We start from the raw sequence: 24,098 nt of genomic DNA, 5'->3' as shown, positions 1-24,098 counted from the left end.
TCACATCTAAAATTTCTTCTTCATAGTGCAGAATACAGAGCTATTGAAAGGCAAAAGCCTTGGAACAATTCTTGTAGACATTCTCATCTCTGATTTCTGCTCAAGAAAGAGGACTTTGAGCCAGCCCTGAGGCCTAGTGGTTAAAGTTTTGCATTCTCACCGCTTCTGCGGCCTGGGTTCGTTTCCTCGTCGCAGAACCATACCACCTGTCTGTCAGTTACCATGCTGTCACAGCCGCTCACATAGAAGAACTAGAAGGACTTAACAACTAGGATATACAACTACCCTAAATTAATGCCTGTAGGCATGAGGGTGATGATTGTGTATGGTGTTGTTAGTTATCTTGTTCCCTTTCTTTTCTCTCTCTTTTTTTTTTCCTGAATTTTTCTGTCTTTCATATACTCTCCTGATTCTTCCTCCTTTCTTACAGCTATACTGTATCTACACTGTCACTATATGGAGATATTACATACTACACTCTCCCCTTTATAACCATCATTTAGTCTTAGTTCTACAAGTAATATATATCTAAAGTCAGTCCTTATGTTGGATATCTCCCAAACCATTTCGTGTGTTGAGCGCTTAAAGTCGATTCTTTAGAAGATTCTGTAAGAAAGGTTTATGGGAGCAATATTTCCTAAGTATATTCATAACAGTTTTATCTGTAGTTTTTTATACTAGTAAACAAGTTTAGCTGGATATAAAATCCTTGATATGGGAGTTTTCCTATTATTTTTCTTGACTATCTTAATTTTTCTCTTCTTGAATACTTTAAATATACTATTCTTTTGTCTTGTGGCATAAAGTGTTGCTGTTGAAAAGTCTAATGACAATCTTATTATTTTTCCTTATAAATGACTTGGTCTTTTTGCCTGGTAGCTCAAAGAAATTTTTTATTTTTATTTAAAATCTAATATCTTTTACTAGAATATGTCTTAGGGTTGGCTATTCTAGGTTGATTTTCCTAGGTTCAAGGAATTTCCTTTAAATATATAGATTTATGTCATCTTTTATTTCATGAAAGTTTTCTTAAATTACAGTTTTTAGTGTTTGTTCTACCCAGTTGCTCTCATTTCTTCTTCAGAGACTCCATTTATGCAGAAGTCCCCCCTCCATGTTCTACCTCTATCACTTTCTCTCCAATCTCTTTAAAAATATATTTTTCTTTATTTCTTTTTGACTTAAAATATTTTTCTCCTTCCATTTTCTATTTCTCTTCAGGTATTATCCATTGTGTTTGTTTGCTGTTTAGTTTCTTCTAATGTAGTGTTAATTTCTTAATTTAAACTTGTTTATTTTTTAATTTTTTTTAATTTTTTATTTATTGCAGTAAACTTGTTTATTTTTAATTCTTTCCTGAGTTCTTTATCCTCTCTTTCAAATCTCCATTCATTTTAGAGTTCTTTCAATTATGATTTATTTCTTCTTTTATACTTCTATTATGTAAAACATTTCTTTGCACCTGTTTTGAAATTTCAAGTTACAGTTCTCAGCTCTTTGGAGGGCATGTCTTTCTGGCATGTTTTCATTATCTCTAGGGATATCTCCTACATTATTCCTTTTTTTCCTCATAATTCAACCTCAATCAATTCCTGTTGCTCATTTAGATAAAAATATATGGCCCCATACTTCTAATATTTGCCTTCTCTGTTCCCTTCTTCCACTTGTATCTTGACCTTCTCTTTCCTTTGCCCTTATTTCTTTGTCCTACTTAATTTGATCCTATTTCCAGAAGTTTCTCCTCAATACAGGTGTTTGACTTGGAAGAGAGCTTTGGTTTCTTAGTTTTGAGAGTTCACAGGGTCCACACTGCTTCAGCACCAACAGACAGAACTTATTGCCATCCCATTGCGCTCACCTACAAACTGGATCCTGCAGGCCTCCTACCTAGTTTCAGATTAGCTTTCTGTGCTTTCCAATGAGTACTAGATGGCAGTTTTGGGGTTCTCCTTATGCTTTCCTCACTAAGTTTATTTTGAGGTTTGTGAGGATACATAGCCATCTAGTTTTCTTGTGTATATTCTTGGCGGGTTTTTGGTTTTGCAGACTAGTTGTTCTGTCTGGGTTTTTTTGCGAGGAGGTGGGGGAAGATTCAGGAAGTTTTAGAAAATACACTGCTAACCCCACTTCAATCTTCCTTTATTCATCTTCTCAGGTGTATGAATATGTCGTCTCCCTTCACATAAGTTTCTCAGTTTTTCTAGTTATGCACAAAACAATTGTTAAAAATAATTATCCGTCATTTATTAAGTACTTACTACATTCCAGATACTGGATGAATTAAATGCTTTATAACATGTTCATTAATCTTTACAACAACCTCTAAATGTAGCTACTTTATGCCTATTTTAAATAAAGGGTGACTGAGGTTTGGAGAGGTAAAATATTTGGTCCCAGGTTGGGGTAGGCAGCTTCTAAGATGGTGCTAATGATCCCTGCCTCCTGGTATTCATGCCCTTGTGTAATCTCTTCCCGTCAGGTGTGGGCTGGACCAAGTAACTTGCTTCTAATGAACAGAGTATGGAAAATGTGATGGTATGTCACTTCTGAGATTAGCCCACAAAAATACTGTGGCTTGAGCACTCGCTCTTCCTTTCTTGCTTGCTCACTCTGATGGAAGCCAGCTGCCATGTTGTGTGTTGCTCTAGGAGAGGCCCATGTGGAAGGAACTGAGGGAGGCTTCCAGCCAACAGCCAGCAAGGAACTGAGGCCCTCAGCCCAATAGCCTGTGAGGAACTGGATCCTACTAACAGCCACATGAATGACTTGGAAGTAGATCATCCCTCAGTTGAGCCTTTGAATGAGATCACAACTCCAGGTGACACCTCGATTGTAGTCTTTTGAGAGATTTTGAGCCAGAGGCACCCAGCTAAGTTGTACGTGGATTCCTGACCCACAGAAATCCACAGATAATGTTTGTTGTTTTAAACTGTTAATTTTGGGGTAATTTGTTACACAGCAAGAGATAACTAATACACAGGTCATAAAAGTAATGTGTCCCAGTTGGCCCAGAACCTAGGGGATCTGATTCCAGGGTCTGTATTCTTTACCTCCGTGTGACACTGACTTTGATTAGCCCATTCCTTAATGAGTTACTATTTCTACCACATTCAATTTGACAGTCTTTTGGTTCTTCTTTGATGCTATTCATTCTTCTTTGAAGGAATCTTTTTGAACTAGAAACTGCCTGTTGCTGAACTGAGTAATAAGTGAACACTTAAGTCATGGAAATCTAGAGTTAGAAAGAACTTGAAAATTCATATAGTCCAAATCAACCTGTTCCCAATTATTACAGATGGGGAAATTAGGCTCAGTGATAAGAGACTTGCCTAAAGTGACAGAATTAGTGAAAGAATGGGGATTAAAACCCAGGTCTCCTAATGTCCATTTTAGGACTGTGAGCAGACACATACTGATAGTTCTACGTGATGATAACTCACTACCACAGTCTGAACCTGGAGTAGATTCAATTTGATTCCCATTCATTTTTGCTGTACAAACACACAGGGATCCTAAAGGAAACAGCTGACAGTTAATGAGTAATTTCTTTTGCTGTTAGGCTCACCTCTCCTGAAAGAGGGGTCAACAGCCTGTGTCCAACTGAAGGACTATCCATCTTCCAATCCCTTAACCACAGTACTGGATCCAACACGGCAATGAAGTTTCATATTGAGAGCCAATTCCAAATGATTTGTCTTGGCTCTTTGGACTGCTCATTGAGAAGCATTTCCTGAGCTGAAGCGGAAGGAGGCTGTGATCAATGTCAGCCATGAGAGGAGGTTGAGGGTGTGGTGGAGTCTGTGCCAAGTATTTGCCCACCGGCATTTCTGCAGATTTGGGGCCCCTGATCCTTCCTTTGATGACCCACTGTCTTCCTGCTATGAACCATTCTTGCCTCACAAGCTGCCCAGGAAGGCTCACTTTCAATGCTCCATTGGCCCTCATTTCTGGAATCTTTTTTTTTCTCATTTGACATGAGGTTTAGCACGTAAGTGCATTGGTGGAATTTACCTTGTAACTGAGTGTGTAATGTTAGAAGTAGAGCCAATTCTCACATCTCTGAGGGTTGGACGCTTTTATGGCTTTGTAGGCTTATTTTCTGGCTATATCTAAAAGTCACATTGCCCACAGACTATCAGCCCATCAAAAAAAAGTGCAGGAGGGTACAACTTTGCACATGCTTACTCTGCTGTCTTTTGTAAACATTCCATCTTCCTCAGTCCCAGGGGGTCATGAGAATAAACTTACATGTGAGTGTTAGTCCAGGTATCCTGGATGACAGGTAAAATATTGGTACTATAGATCAAAAGCACAATTAACATGTGCCTTGAAACTTGGACAACTGCAGGAGCTCAAGGCTGGGGCTTAAATATCTCCATGGGTGGTAGTTTCAACATAGCACTGCTGGCTTTTTTTTTTTTCCATTTTGTCAAAGTCGAGTGTTGAGCGGTGTTAAAATTCAGGCAAGTGACTGGGAAAATTCATTTTCTTCTTCTATTCTTCTGCCTGTTGCTTAACTTTCTTCTTGCATTTTGATCCATTCTATTCTCTTTTCTTTTTCAAGAGAAGAGTCTTTTTTTTTTTTTGCTAGGAAACGTGACCCACGTTTTCTCTATTATTTTTCAGCATTGGAGTGTTGAAACTCCAGTGAAAAGTTTTACTTTTCAGAATATTTTTGTCAGAAGCCTATTTTATTGAAATAGTAAGAGAATCCAAGGATGCCCTCTGGCAACTAAATATCCCTTTCCCTTGATTTCTGGAAAACACAAAACCCCTCCTCTTCTGATGGGAAAGCAATAAAAACCTGAACATGACGTGATGCTCTGAGCTGTGAAATTTGGGCAAGTCACTTTGGCTCTAGATGCTTCATTTGTATGCAGGTATAAGTGTGTGTGTGTGTGTGTGTGTGTGTGAGAGAGAGAGAGAGAGAGGGAGAGGGAGAGAGAGAGAGAGGAAGAGAGAGACAGAGAGAGAGATCAGTAGCTTTCTGAGCCTTTGGAACCCTGAGATTATGGAAGGAAAAGGTTGAGCTAGTGAGAACCCCTTGTCCTTCTTCAACCAGAACAACTCTGTTATTAGTTTTCTATAAGGGCTTTCTGCATTAGAATTTATTTGAAAGACAGTTTCTATTTTTTAAATGTGAAAACTACCAGCTTCAATAAGCCTTAGGCTCCTTCCACCTCTAACATTACCTACATGTAATCAGTCCCAGAGAGGAGAGAAAGCTCCCAGTAATGGTTAAGAACACCATCTGCGTCAGATGTCTCCGTGTTTGAATCACAACCACACCCTGCTGTGGGTCTCCCGGCATGTTATCCTCTCAAGGCCTTAGCTTTTCTCTTCTTTAAAATGGAGATAATAGTTGTACCAGTCTCATAGGATTGTGGTGAGAACCAAAGGAGATAATTAACAGTGTCCAGCAAATTATAAATACTCAAAAAATGTTAGGCATATTATTAGAAGAAACATTGGCATTATGCATGATATGATTATTTTCCTTTATTACTTCATTTATGTTTATTTCAAATAAGCCTTCTCCTAGAACCGACTCTAAAGGCATTAAAATAGAATGTATACCCCTTTGCTGCTCTTTTAACTTGACACTGCAGGGAAAAATTTATATGATTTTAGAATGTTCACTTAAGAGCAAACTGATCTCCAAAATACACTGCACCATATCATGGCTATGTAGATTTTTGGCCAAAAAGTCTCAGTAAAAAGTTAAAATGAAAAAAAATTTTTCTTTTTCAAGAGAAGAGTCTTTTTTTTTTTTTTGCTAGGAAAGTTTCGCCCTGAGCTAACATCTGTTGCCAATCTTCCTCTCTCTCTCTTTTTCCCTCCCCAAAGCCCCAGTACATAGTTGTATATTCTAGTTGTAAGTCCTTGTACTTCTCTGTTAGCTGCCACTACAGCATGGCTACTGACAGACAGGTGGTGTGGTTCCGAGCCCGGGAACCAAACCCAGGCCACCAAAGTGCAGCATGCCGAACTTTAACCACTAGGCCATCGGGACTGGCTCTGAAAGAAAAATTTTTAATGAAACGAATTGTTTCTGTGGATGATGCTTTGATGTAAATCAGCTTTTTCATAAATTTTAAGCATATATTTGCACAACTTTATTTATTTTTTTGAGTATTTTGCTCTCAGTTTTTGAACCGTAAAGTAAAAGGACTGGACCAGATAATTTTTCAGATTCAACACTGATGATTCTGAGTTTATTTTCATATAATGTGGCACTCTAATCAATTCGTCTCATTTCTCCAGGCTTCTGTTTCCTCAGCTGCAAATTGAGAAGAGAATGTTCCTACCTATCGGGTGCTTTTAATTTTAGCCTTAGAGTTTTAACTTTTCTTTTTACACTCTTCCTCAACTTAGTTACTCTCTGGTTACATAATCCAAACTGCATCACAAAATAGTTTCTAAACATGAGTTGCTAGGCACATAGTTAAAAGCTTGTCAACTTATACCAGGCAATTGCTGGGTTCTGGAGACACAATGGTAAAGATACATTTTCTGCCTTCAGGAACTCAGACAACAGACATGTAATAATGATGATGCTTATAATGATAATAAATGCAAAGATAATTGCTTTAATGGGAATAAGCATAGCATTCATTGGAAACAACAGATAAAGAGAACCTAAATTAGCCTGGTGGTGGGGTGTTTGTGAAGGTCAGGGGAACAAAATCGGAGAAGGCTGGAGGAATACTGTTTGCAAAGCACGGAGCTCTAGATATGAAAGCAGGACTGGACCAGGAATTACAAGTTGTTCAGTGTTGTTGGAGTGTGAAATGTAAAAAGAATGAGGTGGAATTGTTAAACAGGGGCTGGCCAAGAGCTTTGTATGCCGTTTAATAGAATAATATCTGGCCACACATAGAGATTATTCAAACATAATCGAAATGCCAAGTTTTAAATTAAAATAGAAAAGTAGTTTTAATATAAACTTCTGAAACTCTTACAAAAATACATAAGTTCAGGATCAATAGTTCTGTTTTGGCCTTAGAAAAAACTAATTCAGGGAAACTAATTGAGTGCCTGGAAAAGAACACCAATCCATTTTACTTTTAAATGTTCTCAGAGAAGTTTTTCATCAGATGACCACTAATCAAAGTTAGACATGTATTTATAAGGTAAATGTAAGATAACACTCACTTCCTGTTTTTCTTTTTTTAAATATCTTATGGATTTTCATATTTCGTGAACTTGAAGATGTAACATGATCGTAGTTATTTAAATTTTTCTCAGTGATTTTTCTTTTTGAGAGCCTTACTCCATTAAAAAAAATCTACAAAACTGATTACCCGGCATCTGACCTGTTCCTATACTTTTGAGTGAATTTAAAATTATTCTTTTCTTGAATGATATAGGAAGATGAAGACAAACAAAGCAAATATACTTAATGAAACAAAAATATTGTCAATTATTCTAACTCTGGTTCAACTTTTGTAGAAAGAGCACAGGACTCAGAAGTTGTGAATTCAAGGTCCTCTTATTTATTTACCATTTCAATAATGGTATTAGAAGCATGTGTTACTTCATTAGCTTTCCTAAAATTAAAGTTATGCATCCATATGGTTTAAAGAATCAAATGGTTCTAGAAGACTTGTATAGCAACCAGAAGTACCATATGCCTTCCCTTCATTTCCCATTTCCTACAGGCAACCACTTCCAACACTTGTAGCTTGATTCTATTTTTACCTCCATATCTCCAAATCACATGTGTATATTGCTACTTCTTGATTTTGAAAAAGTTTTAGTCACTATCTACGTATTGATGTTCCCCTAAAGCAGATGAGGTTTCACTTTTTTACCACTGCCTCCCGAAAGCCCCCACACACATGCTCACTTCCCAATCCTCCAAATTCCTAATCTAGTTATACTTATAATTTAGGTTAGATCAGTATTCATGGTTTACATAATTACAACTATGTAAATACTAGTTACAGCTCAGCCATGTAGCATATTCTGACTACTTTGACTTTTCTGCCTAATGTTTTGTTATACTTGGAGTTATTGTGTTTATTTTTTGTACCATAGTTTTCTATGAACCAATCACAAATTTAACCCTGAAGTCTCCGTCAGCTATCTTACTCTCCTCTGAATATGTTCATACTCTTCAAGAATTCTATCTATTTAATCTAGAAGAAATCTCAACTCTTACACTTCTGACCTATTCCAATTTTTGTTCTCCTTTCACCACGTTCCTGAGGAGCCCCTTTGCCTCTATCACTTGCTGGCGCTCTTGTTTTCCATGTTCCATGTTTTTCTCTTCATTTGGATTTACTCCCTTGTTTTGGTGGCGCACGATCCTCACTAACTTGTTAAGACAGAATATAAGGAAAATAATCTTTTTTTTTGAGACCTCTAATAGCTAAGAATGAATTTGTCTTTATGTTTGATTGATAGTTTGACTGGGTATAAACTTGGAAATTATTTTGGAAATTGGAAATTATTTTCCATCAGGCACTACTCCATTGCCTTCTATCTCCTGGTGTTTCATCCATTTGGCAGGACTCCTACGTTTTCTCTGCGCCTGCACCCAAGAAGCACTAGCGGAGAAAGTCAGGACAAGCAGACTGATCCCATTATAAATTTATGACTACCAACATCAACTGGACTCTCAACAGTACCAAATCATACTTTTACAGATGCAAAAGGCTATTTTAAAACCTCTAAATACATACACACACACACACACACACACACACACACTTCCCCCACACTCTCAACAGGTAACTTTGATTTTTACTCTTTTGGAAAAATATAAAAGCCATCAGATGGGATTCCCTTGTGTTCTAAAAATGAGACCTACAAACTAACCTATATTTACACCCATCTCTTCTTCTGATGAGCTGTTTCTCCTCTACTGATGTCTCGGAGGAATCTAGTCTGTTCATGTTTTCAAACCCTATAATATCCATCCCTCCTCTTTTTTTCTTATATATTCAAGTTCTGTCAATTGGACCATTTCCTGTGTTTTTTCCAGGGCTCAGACCTCACCCATTGAATCAATCATCCAACCTACCAGTCAACCAAGCCAATAAACAACAAACAGCCTTTCCTCTACCCACATTATTCTTCAGTTATTGCTCTTTCCTCCCCTTCTCAGCCAAACTTTTCCCAAATTGTTGTCTTTATTCCTCATTTCATTAGCTGTATTCACTCCTCCATCACTCCATTCTGACTTTCTTGCTGAGGTCCCAGCGACCTCCATCAAAAAATTTTGACCTCCCTTCTTGTACAAAGATGATCACACTTCCCTTTTTGAAATAGTCTTTTTCCTTGGCTTACACAACAAACTTTATTTGTTTTGTTTTTTTCTTCTTCTCTTACTATCTTTCTGTCTCCTTTTCCGTTGTACTGTCATCTATTTGATTACTAAATGTTAGAATTTGTGAAAGGCTCTTCCCTCTTTTTTCTTCTAATTCTCTTCTCTTTCCCGAGACAGTCCTATCCATGCATATGACTAGAATTACCACCTATAAACAAATAAATAACACATTTTTATCTCCAACCAAGATCTCTTGTCTGAACTCTAGACCCATTATCTCCAATTACTTGCTTGACATATCTTCTTGGGGGTCTCGATGGCACCTCAAACTCAATATGCCCAATTCAAATCCCTCTTTCCTCCAGTGTAGTCAGTCCTCTTCCAGCGTTTCCTATTTCAGTTAATGGTACCTATCTCTCTCCAATTATGTTAGCCAGAACCCTAGAGTCATTCTTGACCTTTTCCTCTCCATCACCCCATATCCAATCCATTACCAATCTAGTTGGTGATATTTACTGTCAAAGTATTTCTCAAATCCTCTCATGTCTCTTCATCTTCACCACTCTAGGTAGGCTACCAGCATCTATTATCTAAATTTCCTGGATAGTCTCTTAATTAATTGGTCTAACTACTTCTATCCTTGTCTCTTGATCTGTTCTCCATGCTATAGCCACACTCATCTTTTTAAAATACAAATCTAAGTACATCATTCTTTATTTAAAGCCTCTACATGGTTTCTTTCTGTTCTAAAGACAAAGACAAAAACTCCTTAACTTGGCTGGTAGGGCTTACATGCTCTACTCCTTACTTACCTCTTCTGCCACGGCTAGCACCATCTAATTCTTTGTTTTCTTATACCAGCTATGCTGGTCTTCTTTTAGTTCCTCCACTGGAGGAGTGCATGCTGCCTCCTCCAACTACAGGATCTTTGCTTATGCTGATCCTATTAGAGCCAATATAGTTTAGTGGTTAAGCATAGAGCATCTGAAGTCTAATTTTCAAGGGAGACTTCTTGGGCTCAAATCCTGGTTCTACAACTTAGCTGTGCATCGTTGGTAGGTTATTTTACCTCTTGTGGCTCAGTATCCTCAACTAGAAAACAAGGCTAATTGTAATATCTACCTTCAGGGATATTATTATGACCAAATGATCATTTGCAGGCAGGGCTCTTACCTCTCCTTTCTTGCCCAGTTAGTTTCTTCTCAAACTTCTGTTCTCAGCTCCAGAGTCACTTTCTCTGAGAAGTCTCCACTGACGTCTCTGACTGAATCCAATTACTCCGTTATAGGTTTTCTCATATCTTGAGTCTCTTATTTGTAATGCTTAATATACATGCGATCTTATATTTTTCTGAGTGGTTTATTTATGGTCAACATGCTATCTTTCTCACTAGAATGTCAGCTCCAGGAGCCTAAGGATGGTATTTGGTTTTAGTCACTATTTTTTGGGCCTAACACGGCATCCAGCACATATTGGTTTCCCCTCAAATATTTGTTGACAGAAAAAGAGGGTAAACATCCCTGATGGAAGGCTCCTTGATAACCTCTTTGGGTACTAAATTAGTGCTTTCCACAGTAATTAATAAGTTCAGAGAAGGAACACATGGTGGTGAAACAAGCAGTTAAGCTGTTCCTCTGCTGCTGGTTCTTCAGGAGGTGACTCTGAGCAGGAGGGTTCTCCGCTCAACAAGGCAGGGTTTTGTGGAGATTGTGTGTCAGATACACAGACCTGGATTGGATTCTTGGCTCCATTATCTGCTGCTGTGTGACCTTAGTCATGTCACTTGACTTCCCACAGTCCCAGTTTCCTCATCTGTCAATTACCCCACAGTACCCAGCACAGAGTCAATTCTTGTTAACTAGGCAACTGAACCTATAAGAATTTTGATTAACCTTAAGCATAGTACATGATTATCCACAGGCCCATGCCAATGACATGGCTTGGCCCTTGTAAGCCAGTAAGCTTTCCTCTGTGGCACAGTGACAAACTGCTATCTCACCCCACTACTCCAAAAAACGAAAAATCAAAAAAAAAAAAAAAATCTTTGCACTTTTGGTCAAAAAACAAAAGAGGGTATGAATCAGTGTGAACCAGGAAAACAGAGTTCCAAGGCCTTCCTGGTGCAAGCCAGTTTCTTCTTCCCTGGTGCCTCAAGTCCAAGTTTGAGAGTGGTAGTGGGTGGGCTGGCCCCAGGCAGGTAGGATCAGAGGTTCATTTGCTGGTCATCATTTGTGAAAGACTAACCTTGAGAGCAGAGAAGAGCCCTCAGTCCCTGACAAGACAGCCCGGCCCAGATGCCAGCTAACCACCATTGCAATCTCAGAGCCTCTTTCTTCCCCTCCTTTTTTTTTTTTTTAAGTCAGCTGAGTCTATTCCCTGAGAATCACACAGAAAATGACTCGCTCCTCACCTCATTCAAGATAAAACATCCCTTTCCTCACAATAAAAAGAGTAAGCCGCTTGTGCTGCTGGCCGCTTTGCTGGGATGAGAAGAGCGATCTGGTTCGAACCTTTAGTGGAGGAATGAACTGCATGTAAGCAATGACCACAGATATGTCTGAGAGAGGTGGACGTTCTTTCTTCCGCAAGCCTTCTCTTTTCTCCCTCCTCCCGTTTCAAACTTTTGGGACCGACTGCGGCTGTTTTAGGGCGTAGTGTGTGTATGCAAATAGAAGGGGAATTGTGTGGGCACTTCGTGGGCGTTCAGAAGGGCGCTGTGCTTGAACTTGGCGAGCGTCTGTGTTTGAAGCACTCTGAAAGGATGTGTGCGGGACAAGACTTATCTGTGTAAGTGCAGAAGAGCGGTAGTGTGTACGTGGTGAGTGTGCGCGCGAGCGTGTGCCAGAGTCAGGGCCGCCCGCCCGCCGCGGCTCCCCGTGGGCCGGCCGGGCCAATGAGCGCGCGGCTGCCGGGGCGGCGGGCGGGGAGGGGGCGCCGGAGCCCTGCGGATGGAGGCGCGGGCGGCGCGGCGCGCTCAGTCCGCGCTGGCGTTGCTGGCTGGGGGCGGCGCAGCCACTGGCCCGGGACCGGGGCCGGGACCCGGGGCGGCGGGCGGCGTGGGCGGCGCCCGGGGCTGGGATGCGCCGGGGGCTCCGTGGCGGCGGCGTTGGCGGCGGCGTCGGCGGCTGCGGGGGGACGAGCTAGCGCCGCGGCGCGGGGAGCCAGTCGAGCCCGGCGGGCGAGCGGAGGCGGCGGCGCAGGCAGAGGGGCGGCCGCAGCCGGAGCCCGAGCGCCGCGCGCCCACCATGGCCGCCCAGGGCGAGCCCGGCTACCTGGCGGCGCAGTCGGACCCGGGCTCCAACAGCGAGCGCAGCACCGACTCGCCCATGCCCGGCTCCGAGGACGACCTGGTCGCCGGGGCGCCCCTGCACAGCCCCGAGTGGAGCGAGGAGCGCTTTCGCGTGGACAGGAAGAAACTTGAGGCCATGTTACAAGGTAGGCATCCCCCCGCGTTCTCGGACTCCCTGACGGCGCCCCCAACTCCTTCCCGGACATCCCCGCCCTAGCGCCCGCCACTCTGGCCCACAGCCGACTGCGTTTCCCGGTCCCCTCCCCCGCGGAGCCGGAGGACACCCAGGGAGTGGAGACCTCGCGGGACTCCCCACCCTTCCACGCCTCTCGGGTCTCCAGGCACCGGGAACGCTGTACTAACTTGACCGGCTTCAGGAAAGCCCAAGGCCGAGTTTGTACGGGCGCGCCCAAGTTGCGTTCTGGACTTTGGAGATGTCAACTTTTGTCCGGACACCTGGGCTGTGCCATCCAGACCCACTCAGCCCGCACAAAGTATGCGTGACTTTCCCCACTCCTTGGCAGCCTTGAATTCTAGCTCTGTCCCTCTCTCTCCTCTGGTCAGTATCCACTTCCTCCAGCTGAGGGGCCTTGTCTCCCTATTGGGAAACGCTCTGCAGATGTCATGGCTTAAGACAGGAGTTCCCGCCCCCCAGCCTCCACCCGGAGTAAGAGGGGCCAGGATGGGGGTGAGCAGCCAGAGCGTGGGGATTGTGTCCCGGCAATGCTGCTGGGTTGGAGGACAGTGTGTGTTCATCTCCTGACAGGCTTATAAAACACATCTTGAGTTACGCTCAGTTCATAAAAATCTTCGTGTACTATAAGTGTCTGTCTTTCACAACTTGGGATTTTTTTTAACTCTCTCGTTTCTCTGGGACTTTCCCAGGCATAACATCTTTAACCATATCCGAGTGGAAACAAATGCTGATTTTTAATGAGATGATTGGAGTTCTCAGAGTGAATGGTAAACTGTCCAAGGTCATTTTGACCTTCCTTAAAAATGTTAATTACAGCCTACCTGTAGCCACCAGTGTGGCTCCTTTCCCTCATACAGAGAAATAAGGTAGTTTGAATGACTGTCATTCTTAAAATACTGTAGAGGACCAGACATTCATTTCACTAAGGACACCGTGGTGGATTCATTCAGTAGCTAGTGTCCTTATATCAAGAGAGGATTGGAGCTTTCCAACTTTCTTTTGTGGCTTTACCCATAACTTGCTTTGACTTTATCAGTCAATGCATCACAGTATGGGAGCTGTTTAGCCCTTGGTGGAACTGTAGTGGCTTTTTAGAACAATTAAGCAGGTTATTTTAAGAGAGAACAACATGTTTTCCAAAACAATAACTTGGTGGAAACAAATAGCAGGAGTGTTTGGCAGGCGTTTTTGGATGAGCCTCAAACTCATCTCCCTTGTTGCTTATTTTTATTGATAAACATCCCCAGTGCTTGTCATGTCTCTGTCTCTTTTTTCCCCCTTATATTGTGTAACTTTCTAGGAGAGTTACTTCGTTGATGAACTGTTCAGATAAGAATATTGCAAAGTGGATTTGGAAATTAAAGCCCCAGTTGCATTTCAGTAACCCATTTTAGTAATTTCGTTTGTTCCATGGTTCTTTTTGCGTAGTTTCTGATTATAAAACAAAATATTAAATTTACTCAGAAAAATATTGTTGTGAGATTGTTTGGATTGAACTGATAGAGCACAGACCCATCCATTCAACCAGTTTCCGATTTTGTGCTCTACATGAGTTTGGAGTGATGTGAAAGATGGATCTCCTACTAATACTACGTCTTGCTTACCTGTTTTGCCTGTGCACGTGTAAGTGACAACAGTGATGTTTGCTTCTAGGAAGCCCTCATGCATAACCTGAGGTTTAGAGGTGGATTTCTTTTTTGAATTAATTTTCATTTAGAATAAAATGACATACGAGTGGGGACCTTTTTTAAATTTGAAGGCTGTCCCCTTTGTACGTATGGTATTCTGACACTACATGGTTTCAAATTGCTTTGCAGTGATAAAGTTTCTTTTGCAGAAAGTCTTAACAGAGTTAACATTTCTTCAACAACCTATATATAATGAAGTATTCGCATTCAACTCCAAAGAATTCTTTAATGATTGAACACAGTGCTTTGATTAACTTTCCAAAAATCACCAGTAAGTGAATTATGCCTTCTAAGAAAGTAAATTTGGAACACGTTTGAGAGTAGAACCCAGTGCACAGTGTACCAAGGCGTTTTGTGATGCATGTTTCCTGGTGTCAGATTATGTAGAACCACCATGTTTGAAAGAGTAAGACTAGTTTTCTGAACCAAGCATATTCATGTGCCTCGTTGCTTTCTACCAGGTGGTTGTAGCAAGTGTGGGCGGTAGAAGCACTCAGACCTAGGTACAAATCCCTGTGGGACCTTGGGACCCTAGGGTCTTGTGAGAATTAAAAGAGATAATGCCTAATAAGCTAAAACTTGCCGCACTGTTTGGTAAATGATAAGAGCTTAATATTTGTCAGTTGCTTTTATTATTATTAATAATAAATATTGCAGCATGGATTTAAAAGATTTCAAGTGTCGATCACAATTTCTGACATATAGTATATACTTAAATGTTTAGGGAACAAAAGCATTTTGCAGTTTCATAATTGCGGAAGTAAAATAGAGACCAAGGTAGGAAGTTTGGTAAGTCAACAAATATTCTATTATTGTTAAATATTCTTCGGTGGAAATTTTTTCATTTGAAAAGTGCCAAGCAAGTAAAGTCTGTATTTGCCTGGTTGGGTTTCTGATTATTGTGAATTTGGATTTGCCATTTTTCTTTTTACAGTCACCTTAAAATATGTGCAGGTTTCCAATTTAAATCAGGATAAATAAGATTATCTACCTTTAAGTCTACATAGTGCAAATTGGTGATTATAATGCTTGGAATTTGTTTCCAGAGAGACTGTCCTGGGGGCAAGTTAATCTTTAATGGGTTGTATTTTTATTAGTAGAGAAATTCTTTTACGCAATGGACCAAAAATTCAGTGAGGTTAAAATATGGGCAGTAGGGTAGTAGTCAAAGAAATGAAATACCATTCTTGGATGATCATTAAATCGTCAAAGAATTGATACACATAAAAACCACTGGGCCAAAAATGTAGAGGACAATCACTACTTTTTCTTTTTGTCTAATAACTACTTTAGAACAGTCATGCAGAATTTGACCTTTTTTTCAAATCTGTATGAAGATTATTGATTTTATAGATCAGTGGTTTTGTAAATGGGAATTTATTTTCAAGTTTAGGTTTTTGATGGGTCTGGTCAGCCTTGGAATGGATACCATGGACAGCATTGTTTAATGATAAAGAAAAATAGTTTTTAATTTATTTAGTACTGATCATCAAAATTTAGATTTCATGCTTCATGTGAGATAATATTGTTGATTCATGTAAGTCAATTAAATGTGAGTTATGGTGTGTAAAGAGGGAGGAGAGTGGTATAGAAGAAAGTCTGGGAGAAAGAAGGAAATAAATGAGTCAAAAGAGTTAGAAATCCAGTCTTGGTTTTGCCAGAGTCCTGAGAGGCAAACATGGAATTTGTATGTTTTCACTGTTATACTTTTTTTTTTCGTGAGGAAGATTGCCCCTGAGCTAACATCTGTAGCCAGTCTTCCTCTTTTAGCTGAGGAAGATTGGCTCAGAGCTAACATCTGTGCCCATCTTCCTCTATTTTGTATGTGGGATGCCGCTGCAGCATGGCTTGATGAGTGGTGCATAGGTCCGTGCCTAGCATTTGAACCTGCAAACCCTGGGCCGCTGAAGTGGAGTGCGCAAACTTAACCACTGCGCCACTGGGCCAGCCCCACGTTATACTTTTCTTTTTATGTTGAAAAACCTATGTGTGCAATACAATGAAAAATTCATACATAAAATTTAGAAGCATAGGCATTTTCAAAGTTCTGAATCCCTTGTGTTTCATCATAGAGAGGAGGAAATGTTACAAGGGAAGATATGGCCTATTTTCAGGAACTGAGGTTGACATCTGGTGGGCTTTTAGGATATTGCTGTGAAAGACTTTAAAAACCATGTTGCATTTTTACAATGATAGGCACAACGGGGGTCATTTCCTGCTGCTTCCTTTAGTAGCAGAACTAGCCACAAAACCAGGTTATCAAGCATCATTGATTAAAGTAAGAGCAGCAATTATGTTATCTCTTTAGTTCGGAAGACTTTAGCGAACATTGTCTTACGATTTGGTGAATAGATAATTTTTTAGATGTTTTTATGGGAGCAGGGAGAAGTAGGAAGCAAAAATATATGAAAATGGGGGAGTACTGGAATCGAAGATAAATAAGAGCTCAGCTTAATAGTTTTCTAGTTAAAGCTTGATTAAGGCTAATAAACAACAAGAACAAATCAAATCACTTTTGAAGCTTAGTGGTTAAAGGCACAGGGCTCTGGCCCAGATCTGGATGTGAATCTGGGGCTACCTTTTAATAGGGAGCTTGGGAAAGTTCGTCACCTGCAGCCCCATTTCTAAAAGGGGGTGTTAATAATAGTGCCTACAACCTGAGGTGGTTGTGACGATGAGGAGAAGAAAGATGTATGTAAAACATCACAGTGCTGGCCAAATACGAAGTGCTGAATAAATTAATAATAACCATTTTCATTATAAACCATAGTTCATAGAATGCACATTCTTATATTGAAAATGAACATCAAGTATGTTGGACAATGATGGTCTTATGATAAATGAACAGTCACAGCTTTCTAAATATTATTATTGGCCTACCTGGTAGCTTACAGTGGGCTGAGTACATTAGCCCCTTGTAAAGGTGGATAAGTGAAGACCGGTAAAACTACATTAGACCCAAGTGTGGAATTCTAGATCTTGCTCAGAATGAGAGGGCTTTACACCCTCTAAGTTGTAATTGTTCTTGCCTTGAGTATCTGTCATTCTTTGAACGGTTCTGAGCCAATCACTTCTGATATTTTTCCTAAAGACTAGCAGCAAAATCAATTAATCTCCCTTCTAGTTTTATGTTGCTCTGAACTTGTCATTCATTGGTGTCTAGAAAGAGACTTTTTCACAGAAGACACTGTGCCTGGGCTAACGTGTTCTATTTGCTCACTTGTGAAATAGGGACAATAGTAGTCCAGTCTCCTGGGGATGTTGTGAGCACTGAATGGGACGAAGCGTGTGAAATGCTTCACCCAGCGCCAGGCACATGGTGCTGAGTGAACGTTCGTGCAACAGTGGCGCTGTGCTACGTGATGGATAAAGATTCCAAAACACTAGGAAGCAGGTGCTTGCCAGGTTTTTAAAAAACACTGCATATGAATCTGTCTTTTAGGGGAAGGGGGTGATTTATTTTTTAGTGAAAGTCTTTCTCCAGTGAGAAAGTTTGTTAGGACAATTGAAGTTGGGTCAGAGTGCAGAATTGAAGGTTAAGATTTGCTTTATAAACTACATGAAAAAATCCATCAGAGGTTGTGTAGCTTGGCAGCTTTAAAGAGCTCAGGAACTGCTATCAGACTGGCAGGGATTGGGGTCCTGACTTTGCCTGTCATAGAGTCCCATGAGGATGAAGTGAGATGGATGTTACAGCCCTGCGCTCATGGGCGTGGAGTAAGCACTCTCAGCAAGTGTACACGCTCTCAGTAAATCTTATCTCTGTGAAGACTTATGGGGGTTTTGGTTAAGTTGATCATTGATAAGTAAAAACACAGAATGGTTTGTCATATCAATGATTTTAGCAGGCAGGAATGTATTTGGCTGCGACTAACAGGAAACCCAACACAGAGAGGCTTAAAGAAGCCGGGAGTTTATTTTCCTTACCCAACAAAAAATCTGGGGCTAAGAGGTCCAGGCCCCAGTAGCTGCTCAGGGGCGTCAAGGAGCCCAGAGATTTCCCTCCTTGCCTTCGCCATCCTTAGCCTGTGGCTTTTGGCCTCTTTGTTGTAGTCTGGCTGTGGCTATGCCTTGAGGTACATCAGTGGTCTGTGCAGGGAAGAGGGAGGAGAAGAAAAACTGTTTTCTAGTCCAGATTTTGCCTTTTTAAGTGACAAAGAATTCTCTCTTCTGGAACTTCCATCTGTATTTCTTTGGTCCCTCTTTGCTACAAGAGATTCTGGGAATGTATCTTCTTTTCCAGCCTCTCTAGTAAAAGTAGGCAAGGAAGAAGGGGGTCTGAATGAATGCTGAGTGATCCAGCCCATAACTTCCCCACAATGGGTGAAGCGGAGGGCATTGTGACAGAAATTCCAAGTTGTAACTGAGGCAAAAGCTTACCTGTATCGGAAACTTTGGCCCTGCGTTGATAATCTCTAGAAATTTAGATTCTTTGGTAATGTTATTTGAGGTGGAATTTCTTTCTTGGCATAATCCAGGATTAAACCTAAATTCCAAAGAGGAGACACCTTTGATCGTGTAAAGCTGTTCTCATCTTGTTACTCCTTTTACAAGCAGGAGCTAGGGCCAATAAGTACTCTATGTTTTTTCCTCCCCTGTTTTTGCCATGTCAAGTGCTTTTTTTCATTGAATATTACACGACATAATACAAATGTCCATTTTACCTTGTATTACTGTAAGATATCCTTTCTCCCCTCCCTCTTCCTTCTCGCCTGCTACCCATCTCAAATTGCTTTTAGAATTGACAGGTTCCATGTAATTCATGCTTCTGCCCTTTTGGCTTTTTGTGGATTGGTCACTGCAGTATAATCTGGCCAAGAAAGCCAGAATCTGTTCAGAAGATGAGGTCATTTTGGAGGCAGTTTTATAGTAAAATTACCATCAGATTTGTGCCATGTTTTGCTGTTTGAAATTGTCCAGAGTGATGAGCTAATAAAATATACCAGTTGGCTCACTTTGGTTCATTCTGTTTATTTCAAAATATAGTTCTTAAAAAATGCCTGGGATAATAGTGACCATATAGATTCCTTTTTAAAAAATGCTTAATAAACTACCAGGAATGAAAGACACAATTTTAATGCTAATTTATAATGGTTTTTGCAGTGTGGGGGGATGATCTTGGCAAGAAACCCTTGTTATGCTGCAAAAGGACCACATTTGATTTTTAATCCTTGTGGTACTAGCATTTAGGGCAGTATCCAAAATGCACAAACCATTAATAGAAGCATTTTGTGGATGCTATACATTTATAAATCCATTTCCTACCTACTAAGCTACTAATAACTGTAGGTGATGAAGGCATTTATATTTGTAGGAAGCATTAAATCCTGTTCCCATTATGATGCTAGCGTATAAAAAAGATAATACTCTCTAGCTATAAAGTCGTTTCTGTATTACAGTGAATAAGATAAACCATATGTTAGGTTGCATATTGAGTTGATCTAGAGCTTAACTACATCTATTGTATAGGAAGACGTTTCAACAGTAGGATTTGAAAATTAGCCATTGCTGTTTTCTTTCCTGATTATGAAAGTAATACAAACTTATTATAGAATACTTGAAAGTACAAACAGATGTAAAAAAAGAAAAATTGAAAGTCATCCCTAAGTCCAGAATCTAGCAATAACCACTTATAATATCGTGGATTTTTTTTCCTGATTTTTAAAAAATATGCCCACACATAATTTATTTTTACAACAGATGCTGAGTTCTTACCATATATCAGGTACAGTATAAGGCTTTGGGGATGCAGACAAAGCCAAGATAGGTATGGTCCCTACTGTTGTGTGACTTGAGTCCCCTAAATTCTAAACTGGGATCACACTTTGCTTCATTTTTACTTAACATTGTATCATGGGTATTTTCCATTTCATTAAAGATTCCTGAAGAACACATTTTTAAATGGCTGTATAATATTCCCTTGACATTACCATACTTTGCTTAAGTATTATGACATTTTATAATATTTTTAGGTGGCCAGGCAATGGGAAGAGCCTAATGTTTCTACTCAAACTGCCTGAGATCAGATCCTGGCTCTATCATTTATTGGTTGTGTAGCCTGGGGCAAGGTAATAACATCTCTGAGCCTCAGTCTTCTCATCTCTAAAATGGGGATTAAAGTATCTTCTAGGTTGTGAGGGTTAGAAATACCATATGTAAAGCATCCGCCAGTGCCAGATGCAGTGCACATAGTCAAGAAATGGCAGATGAGGAATATTAATACTACTGCCCAACGCATTTTTTGCCTAAAAACCCTTCATACATCCTTGATTGTTCTCATAGGAAAAATTCTTACTAGTAAAATTTTGGGGGCAAAAAGCATGGACATTTTAAGGCTCTTGATAAAGTTTGCAAAATTATTTTCTGGAAGGATTCACAGGTTAGGCAGAAGAGACAGCAGACCACAAGATATCTGCTCCTTGTACCTGTGATCCTACAACCTGCCTTATTTGAGCTGGTGGTTGTGAGAAATTAGGAAGTAATTGAATTACCAATCCAGAGTTAGAGTTCTGTTTGTTTCTTTCACTGAAAATTTTGAATGATGTTTATTTTACCTGATTAGCATGTCTGTGGATCAATAGTTCTTAAAATTTTGTGCATAAAAATCACCTGAGGAGATTGTGCAAAAAAGCAAACTCTAGGCCCCTCTCAGAGATTCTGATTCTGTAGATTTGAGGGTCATAGTGGTGGTAGGAATCTACATTTTGAAAAGAATCTCATGTGAGTGAGTCTAATGTAGGTGGTCCCAGGACCACACTTTGAGAAGCATTGCGAGGTAATTAGAGAATGATGATCAAAGTTAAGAAGATCAGATCTTTTTCTTTCTTTGATTCCCTTTACCCTTGAAGCTAGTACTTTCTCCATGTTCTTAAATCATCTTGAAGCACTTTAGTCTAGGAGCACAATTTATAACTGGCATCATGTTGTTTATAGTGGCTTGTTGTAAGGGATTTGAGGGAAAAGCACAAACCTATATATTCCTATTATTATTACGCAATAGGCTCACAATGCATTTAATTTTCGTACAGACTCAGATTAAGTTACGTGTAATAGACATCTATTTAATATATTATGAAATAACTTAAAAGCACACTTTTTTTTTTTTTTTGCTGAGAAAGATTTGCCCTGAGCTAACATCTGTTGTCAATCTTCCTCTTTTTTTGCTTGAGGGAGATTAGCCCTGAGCTAACATCTGTGTCAGTCTTCCTCTATTTTGTATGTGGGTCACTGCCACAGCATGGCTGACGAGTGGTGTAGGTTTGCGCCCGGGATCCGAACCTGTGAACCCGGGCCACCAAAGCGGAGCTCGCCAAACTTAACCACTAGGCCGTGGGGCCAGCCCCCAAAGCACACATTTTTTGTTATAGGAATTTAAAAAGCAATGTGAAGGGAACTTTTAAAAAGAAAATTAGCCATCAGTAACCTCACCATCCTATTTTCATTTTTCTGCCTTGAAATGTAGTCCTTGAAGTATAGTCCTTGACTGTTTGCACAGAGTTTATGTAGCTGCTATTGTAGCATTAATTACTGTTTTGTAGTCGACATTTTAATCTAATATATTAAATGTTTTTGTATTCTAAGCAGTTTTCAGAACTAAAATTTTATGGTTGAATAATGGTACATTAGATCAAACAATTTTTTTTTACAGTTATAAACCACTTTATTGTGAACATGATTGTGTAACTTTATTCTCCTTTGGAACTGTGTTCTAAGGAAAACATTTTGAGGAATATGGTTACTGAGGAATGGTGGTGGTTTTGAAAGCAGCAGCCAACATTAATTGAGCACTTACTATGTGTGAGACACTGTTCTTGGTGTTTTATGCCTGTTCAGTCATCTCAGCCTCTCATGCAACAACCTATGGACTATAGATGCTGTTGAGATCTGCATTTTGCAGACAGAAATGCTGTAAACCCTTTAAACTTGGGGCCCTGGTTTCTTTTTGGAATTCTGAGTAGATCTAGACAATACTTTTCCTCTAAGGTCGGTTGTAGAGTCTAAACTCTCATGTAGTGTGGAGACAGATCAGATCTGAGCCTAGGATTATGAACTGTACCCCAGAGTAGGTTACACTGCTCCGCCGGTTCCCTGCTGAAATGCAGAGGAGTGTGGTGGTAGGCACAGAGGTGGGTCCGGATTCCCAGTGAATGCTCCAAAGCTCTGCCTTCTACTAGTGCTGGTTAAGTTTTCTCAGTTTCCTTCTTTGTGAGATGGGGATAATAATACCTCTTTCCTAGCATTATCATGAAGAGTGTATGATAATGTTGATAAAGTTGACTCACAGTTGGTGCTTTGTAAATGGTCTTTATGTTTCAAATTCATCTCCTGTTCCTCTCCAGCATCTAGCCTAGTGTTGTGAAAATAGCCATGCTATGTTTATAGAATAAATGACCCATGATGGATCTGGATTAAAAACAATGTCCCATTTTGGGCTGGTGGACCTGGCATTGACCTCATGGAATGGAACTTTAAAGCTAGGGCATGTGGTTGGCCTTAGGAAACACCAAACATAAGTAAGGCAGAGTAATTCTCCGCATGTAAGGTGGTCGTGCTTCACCCTCAGTCTAAGGGCTGTGTAAAATGTTGTACTGTTAGTGGTAGGACATTAGTGTGGAGTTTTGAATGAGGGTATGCAAAACTTAATTCAAGTGAGGTTACTGCTGAATAATTCATATCTATGTCTGATCTGAATTAGTTTTATAAATTGAAATTTATCAAGGTTAATATAATTTTTCAATTTATTTAGTTGCAGACACTGGCTTATCTTGTTCTTACAGTAATACATCTGCGGATACTTGTTTAAATGTGATTTTAAAACATCTCAGATAAGAGAGAATCTGCTTGTAAAATGAGTAGTCTTTTATATTAGTTTGCTCGTTGTACCAGGATACTCATTGAGGTGTTTTGGGTTAGAGGGAAATAAACCATTCTCAGCAGAGTGGGTGACCAGGAGTAGATGACTTAAGTTCATGACCTAGTCTTGCTACTGACACTGTCACCTTGGACAAGTCAGTTAACCTCTCAGGGTTTGGATGAAAATCTCTTCCAGGTCCAGTATTCTGAGTTTTTTGCACAGTATACAATACAAGCCCAACAGTACTTGGCATGTGTCGTTGGAGGCTGACTTAGCTCTACATACATGACAGGTTTTGGTAGGAATTTGTCTTGATTTGTACCACACACATGAAGATTCAGAGCAAATGGGGAAGGTGGTGGAATGAGGACAGTTGGAGAGTTTTGGCTCTGGAGGAACAAGTATTCACGAGAGAGCTAACTGGGAGCTCTGCTCTCTGACATCTTGGCAGTCAGGTTTGCAGTGCCCTGTATACTCTGGGCTAGATGTTAGCTAATTTAAAGTTTTCTACAGTGATTGAGCAGAGTTGGCAGTGCCTAAACCATAGTTGAGACTTGGTGTTGACATACGGTGTTAGATGACATACTGTGTTCGAAGAATAGAGGAGATTGTATGCTTCCCTGAGTAGCATCTTTTTGTCACATTTTCCTTCTCCTCTGCCAAAGTGTCCAGTTATCAAGCTTCATGTGCCAGGATTTATATCTGTCATCTAAACCACTAGAGAAACGTAGCAGGGAAATGTAATAATGTTCATTAGATTAAAATCTCAATTAAAAAGACATCTGTATGTCCAAATT

At 40.1% G+C, this 24,098-nt stretch overlaps 1 protein-coding gene across 4 annotated transcripts in view; it reads left to right on the top strand.

Annotated features, from left to right (window-relative positions):
- Positions 1–24,098, top strand: part of BICC1 (BicC family RNA binding protein 1) — a 285,588-nt gene that overhangs the window by 10,390 nt on the left and 251,100 nt on the right. Inside the window, exon 1 of one of the 4 annotated variants that reach the window (XM_004427111.3) lies at positions 12,223–12,709. The exons of 1 other annotated variant lie outside the window; for it this stretch is intronic. In XM_004427111.3, coding sequence (XP_004427168.2) covers positions 12,223–12,709 — 487 coding nt within the window. Of the gene's footprint in view, positions 1–12,222; positions 12,710–24,098 lie in introns of those variants that run through there. 2 more of the 4 variants (XM_087432180.1, XM_087432181.1) reach the window with 2 other exon arrangements.

The sequence above is a fragment of the Ceratotherium simum genome, chromosome 6 (assembly GCF_057802395.1).
Source record: "Ceratotherium simum simum isolate JZ-2026a chromosome 6, ASM5780239v1, whole genome shotgun sequence".
NCBI classification, from domain to species: domain Eukaryota; kingdom Metazoa; phylum Chordata; class Mammalia; order Perissodactyla; family Rhinocerotidae; genus Ceratotherium; species Ceratotherium simum.
The sequence above is the reverse complement of the archived record's forward strand: the minus strand, read 5'-3'. Positions and strand labels throughout refer to the sequence as shown.